General features: G+C 42.7%; 1 protein-coding gene across 1 annotated transcript; it reads left to right on the forward strand.

Moving 5' to 3' along the window:
• Positions 1-620: 620 nt before the first annotated feature.
• Positions 621-2849, forward strand: LOC135572322 (uncharacterized). The gene is made up of 4 exons (XM_065020035.1): positions 621-751; positions 865-923; positions 1006-2324; positions 2481-2849. The coding sequence occupies exons 1-3, from the start codon at positions 729-731 to the stop codon at positions 2178-2180; spliced, it is 1257 nt and encodes a 418-aa protein (XP_064876107.1). The 5' UTR covers positions 621-728; the 3' UTR covers positions 2181-2324; positions 2481-2849.
• Positions 2850-3893: the final 1044 nt, after the last annotated feature.

The following is a 3893-nucleotide window of genomic DNA, read 5'->3' on the forward strand; positions in this document are numbered from 1 at the left end:
GTGGTGGGAAAAAAATCTAAATTGGGCTGCTTGTTGAAACACATCCTTACTACCTTGTGTAGTTGGTATATCAGTTGGGTGTATGTTTGGCTGTGTTTAGACACACAGTCCAATTCTGATTTTTTTTCTTCACTAATTGGTCTTTTGACCATCAGATCAGCTCTGAAAAATAGTTCTGAAAAAGACCAACTAGCGTGGGAAAAAAATCTTAATTGGTTTGCCTGTATGAAAATGCAGTCGTCATCACTGTTTGCTTGATTGATCATGTTCAGCTGCATGTCATTGTGATGTCATAACGATAGCCCTCTTGTTTGGATGAATTTCTTAACTCTCTGATTGGGAAGATCTCAATTGCTTACTCTTCGAGTCCTCTCTCCTTGTCTCCTTCTCAAAACCCATTGGATGAGAAAGCCAGAGTTCCCGCCCCTCTGATCTGCTTCTTCAATGGGTTTTGAGAAGGAGGTGAGGAGAGAGAACGTGAGGAGTAAGCAATTCTCCCCTTAACTTCTTCCTTCCTCCATCCTTGATTGATTTCAAATCTGTTCTCTCAACAAAGACATAAAGCTGAACGTGATCAATCAATGAGCCAGTGATTGAATGGCAATTACAGGTTCAGGCAATAAATATACTCCCAGCTAGTATGGCAACTAAGCAAGGCAGTAAATCACAGTGGGCTTAAGGGTTCAACTTGGCAACTATAGTGGTGGCTTGTCTGTTGGTACTTAGATATGGCTTTTGGAATTAATTTGTGGTAAGAGTCTTTGAACAATGTGTTGTTGATCTACTACATGGGTCCTGCTTGACCTTTTGATGTTGTTAAATTTCAGTTAGGTTGCACAGGCACTGAATTTATTTTCTTTACAGGATCGTGTTGCTTTGCTCCATATTCTCAGAACATTTAAGATCTGCTTGTGCTCCACATGGTAAGGCATAAACAATACATTGTGTTTTGTTGAAGACCAGCCTTAAAATTGCGGCGACTCATAATTCCCTTAATCTGTTTAGATGCCCAGAGATTAAGAGGCTACATGTATTCTGGCTCTTCCCAAGTGGAAGATGAACAGAAACAACCAGGTGATGGCTATCCTCAGGATCCAATCAAACCAACTTTTAGTACTTCAAGATCTGTCCAGAGTGATGCTACTCCCAGAGAGACTGGCCCCAACACCCATAACCAGGAACTATCCCATAGAGGCTCTGCTTCAAGCTCTATCCAGCCTGCCCCAAGAATGTTAGGCCTCTCTGGCTCTATAGCCAGTAGAACCTCTGTCAGCCACAACAAGCGTCACACCCGTGCCAGTTTAACCTCAAGCCAAAGTGTCACCAGCCCTAGTGCAGTGAAGATGGTTTCAAGTTGGGAAGCAAAGGGAATCCAGCCCAAAACCTTTCCATTACAGCCTCGTTCAAGCACCTCTGGATCTGTTCAGAATTTCCTGGGAAGCCATTTATTCAAAGCAACCCCCCAGAATTCTGTGGCACAAAGTGGAATCTACCAGTCCGTAAGGGAAATGGCTTCCACCCCTTACCTTCAAGCTCCCTCACGTGGTTCTTCAGGAACTTCATTTAGACCAGGTCCTCTGCATTTTGGGTCTACTGAAGGTGGGAGTGCAACAAATGCGTACAAGCCCAGCTTCTCTCAATATGTCAAGCCATACCAGAGTAGATATGCCTCCGCCAGTAGTGGTTCAACTTCTAGTCAATATGCCCAGAGTATAGATGTTGCCTCCAAAAGCAGCAGTATCCCTATACTTAGCCTGGGGTCTAGCTCCAGTCACTTTACCCCGAGTTCTACGCCTAGTAGAAACTCCTATGGAACCTACAAGCCTGGCTCTACCCTTGGTGCAACACCACGCCAGAGCATGTTTACCTTTAACCAGGGTGGCAGTGCTTCAATCTACAGCCAGAATGTCCTTGCCGCCAACCAGAAGCCAAGCAGCACTACACCTGCCGACAGCAACCACAGACAAGTCTCTGGTCAGGTGGGGACTACCAGCCTAGTTATGTTGCAAGTAGTGGGCCAATCTCCATCCTCTACAGTTCTAACCAGGGTGGCAGTGCTTCAATCTACAGCCAGAATGTCCTTGCTGCCAACCAGAAGCCAGGTAGCACTACACCTGCCGACAGCAACCACAGACAAGTCTCTGGTCAGGTGGGGGACTACCAGCCTACTTATGTTGTAAGTAGTGGGCCAATCTCCATCCTCTACAGTTCTGCCAAAGCTGGCAGTTCTTCAACTTATGTCCAGAAACCAAGCACCTCTAAACCTGCCCCCAGGCAAAGCTATCAGCGCAGCTATACTCCCAATGCTGTGAAGTCAAGATGAGGTGATTGGTGTTTGTTTTATGCTACTTAGCCTGTTAGGTTTACACGGGCAGCTTATTGATCTTTTTGCCACTCTGCTCTTGAAAATTGGGTAGTAATCAGAATTGGGCAGCCTGTCTTCATGTTTGCTTGTTAATAATCTACTGTTTATCTTCTAGGTGCTGAGACCATGAAGTGATGCCAGGCGCTGTACTTCAATGGTTTTAATAGAAAACGCTGAATCTTATCCAAGTTCAGTCTCACTGTTGTATCCATTAAGTTTTTTTTACTGACATGTCTGCTTGGTCCAGCAGGACTTTTTGAATGCTGGCATTTGTTAAGATGTTGCATGACTGGACTTCTACAATGAGCCTGAAGCTGTGTTGGGTTTAACATTTGATGTGTGATAGGACCAGGGATTGAATCACATGATTCAGAATGCTAGATGTTACATACTCTGAACATTTTCTTGGAACAGCAATTACCTTACCAATCTTAATAGCAATAGTATCTGTGTTCTGACCATGATAAAGCTGCATCCAACATGATACCTTGTAGTTCTGTTTTTTTCACTTGCTCTACATGTCTTCTATTCATCGACAAATTCAATAAGGGATCATCAGCAAGCGTATCTTCAACCAAATACAATACATTTAGTTTTAGAAAAGTTCAACACAATTTGTTCATATCAACTCATTCGGACACCTTAGGTCACTACTCAGTACATCTGTTAGCTCATTACATTCTGATGCTGCGGTATACATCGTAGAGTCATCGGCATATATTACTACTCTTGCTTTGTTCATTACTGGAGGTAAAGAGAAGTGGGCCTAGGCAGCTTCCTTGAGGAAGATCACAGCGTATCTCTTTACTGTTAGAAAAGCTACCATTAAAGAACACCTTTTGCCTTCTCCTGGATAGATAGCTTTCCATCCAGGATAGAGCTGCAGACTTAAAAACATAACATTTGAGTTTACCTAGTAACAGTTCATGAGCAACATCAAAAGCAGCACTGAAATCTAGCAACACTGCATCAACTAACTTCCTGTCATCCATACTCTTTAACCAATGATCTGTCATTTGTGCTAAGGCCGTATTTGTAGAATACCCTTTGAATGCATGTTGGAAACCTGTTATCAGACCATTACATGAGAACTAGTCCTTGATTTGTACAGATACAAATTTTTCCAAATTGACTGGACACAGGCAGGAAGCTTATATGATGACTATTAGGACCAGTGAATGCAGCTTTTTTATCCTTAGGTAGTGGAATAACCTTGGACTCTTTCCAGACTTCTGGGAACACCCCATACATCAAACACTTATTAAACATTTTAGAGATTAGGGTAGATAGTTGGTCAGCTGTAACTCTAAGCAATTTGGCGTGAAGATTATCTGTACCAGGTGAATTGTCATCCGAAAGAGACAACAGCATCCTTTCTACTTCTTCCCTTTCTACTTGGTGAAATTTGAACATGCATTGCCTGATACAATTTTTTATAAGGGTATATAACATGGAGCCATCAGTTGGAATCATAGCATTCCTCAACTTGTCCACTTTGCCTGTAAAATATTCATTAAAGTAATTTGCG

Source organism: Oncorhynchus nerka, linkage group LG7, assembly GCF_034236695.1.
Source record: "Oncorhynchus nerka isolate Pitt River linkage group LG7, Oner_Uvic_2.0, whole genome shotgun sequence".
Taxonomy (NCBI): Eukaryota; Metazoa; Chordata; class Actinopteri; order Salmoniformes; family Salmonidae; genus Oncorhynchus; species Oncorhynchus nerka.